We start from the raw sequence: 1,352 nt of genomic DNA, 5'->3' as shown, positions 1-1,352 counted from the left end.
GTGTGTGTGTGTGTGTGTGTGTGTGTGTGTGTGTGTGTTTGTATGGATAGATGAGGGCACTGATTGTAGTGTAAAGCACTTTGAGTAACCTGGTTGAATAGAAAGATGCTATGTAAGTACACTCCTTTTACCATTTATTTCAGCCTTATTCTCATAATTTTGTGACTTTATTCTAGTAACAACATTACTTTATTCTCATAATTTAATATATATAAATTCTCTTACCCTAATATTCTGTCAAAAAATGTGTTTAAATACAGTTTTTTGTTTAAAAATTTCCCCTTCCATGTCGTTGCAGTGTAACAGTCTGAGCTGCAGCTCTCACCGGAGCACCCCCCCACCCCTCCCCTGACTATAACTGGACTAAATAAAGCCTTTTCACCTCCTTGTATTATCTGAAGCTCTCCGGTGTGTCTTAAAGTGGCAGCGCCTTCATTAAAATGAGTGATGATGCGAGTCTGTTCCCACAGAGGAAAACCAAGACTTTTAGACAATAATGGATGGGCCTTTGACTAACACATTGTTTCCTCTCTTTAACTTTGGGAGTTTGTTTGTCTTGGAGCATTGTACTGTCTGCCGTCTGCGAAACATGTTCACGCACTCTGTTCACACATTTTTTTGTTGCAGCTGAGTGAACTGACGTGTTCGAATTCACTCATTTATCATCCGGTGCAATGGGTGACACCACCTGATGTTTGCTGATTTGTGTCTAATTGTTGTGGTGTTTGAGACACCAGTTACTGAATGCATTTTCTGCCATTCTGCTTACAGAAAGTGTCCCAGTACACCATCATCGTGCAGGCCACTGACATGGAAGGCAACTTGAACTTTGGACTCTCCAACACAGCCACCGCACTCATTTCCATTACCGACATCAACGACAACCCCCCAGAACTCACAGTYAGGACGGTGAGTTTGATGTGCTTTCAAGATTGATTATTTCAGATCATCTGTGAAGGCAGCTCATCTGATAATTATTTTTTTAATCATAAAAATTAATTTATTCCTCTGTGAACAAGCAGAGATTAAAAGCCAGATAGAAGTTGATGGTTGCTCAAATTGCTGATTTAATTTTTAACACTTTTTTTTTACTTTTTATACCTAGGATAAATTATATTTATTTTAAATAACAATGTTATAGTAAATGCATAACTTTCTGAAGGAGGTAAGGTCTCAAAATACCTTAGGTGTCAAACTCAAGGCCTGCAGGCCAAATGGGGTCCATGTTACAATTTTATCTGGCTGCTGAGAAAATTAGTTTATCATCATTTATTATGAGGGGCCGTGCAAGCCATTAACCATACTGCCACTCTCACATACATACAGTAAATACTACCTCTCACATACATACA

At 38.7% G+C, this 1,352-nt stretch overlaps 1 protein-coding gene across 2 annotated transcripts in view; it reads left to right on the top strand.

Annotated features, from left to right (window-relative positions):
- cdh4 (cadherin 4, type 1, R-cadherin (retinal)) overlaps nucleotides 1–1,352 on the top strand; it is a 369,348-nt gene that overhangs the window by 331,797 nt on the left and 36,199 nt on the right. For both annotated transcript variants that reach the window (XM_014019336.1, XM_014019335.1), the window contains exon 9: nucleotides 772–909. In XM_014019336.1, coding sequence (XP_013874790.1) covers nucleotides 772–909 — 138 coding nt within the window. The remainder of the gene's footprint in view (nucleotides 1–771; nucleotides 910–1,352) is intronic.

Source organism: Austrofundulus limnaeus, unplaced genomic scaffold (genome assembly GCF_001266775.1).
Source record: "Austrofundulus limnaeus strain Quisiro unplaced genomic scaffold, Austrofundulus_limnaeus-1.0 Scaffold216, whole genome shotgun sequence".
Taxonomy (NCBI): Eukaryota; Metazoa; Chordata; class Actinopteri; order Cyprinodontiformes; family Rivulidae; genus Austrofundulus; species Austrofundulus limnaeus.
Note: the sequence above shows the minus strand (reverse complement) of the source record. Positions and strands in the feature narration are given on the sequence as shown.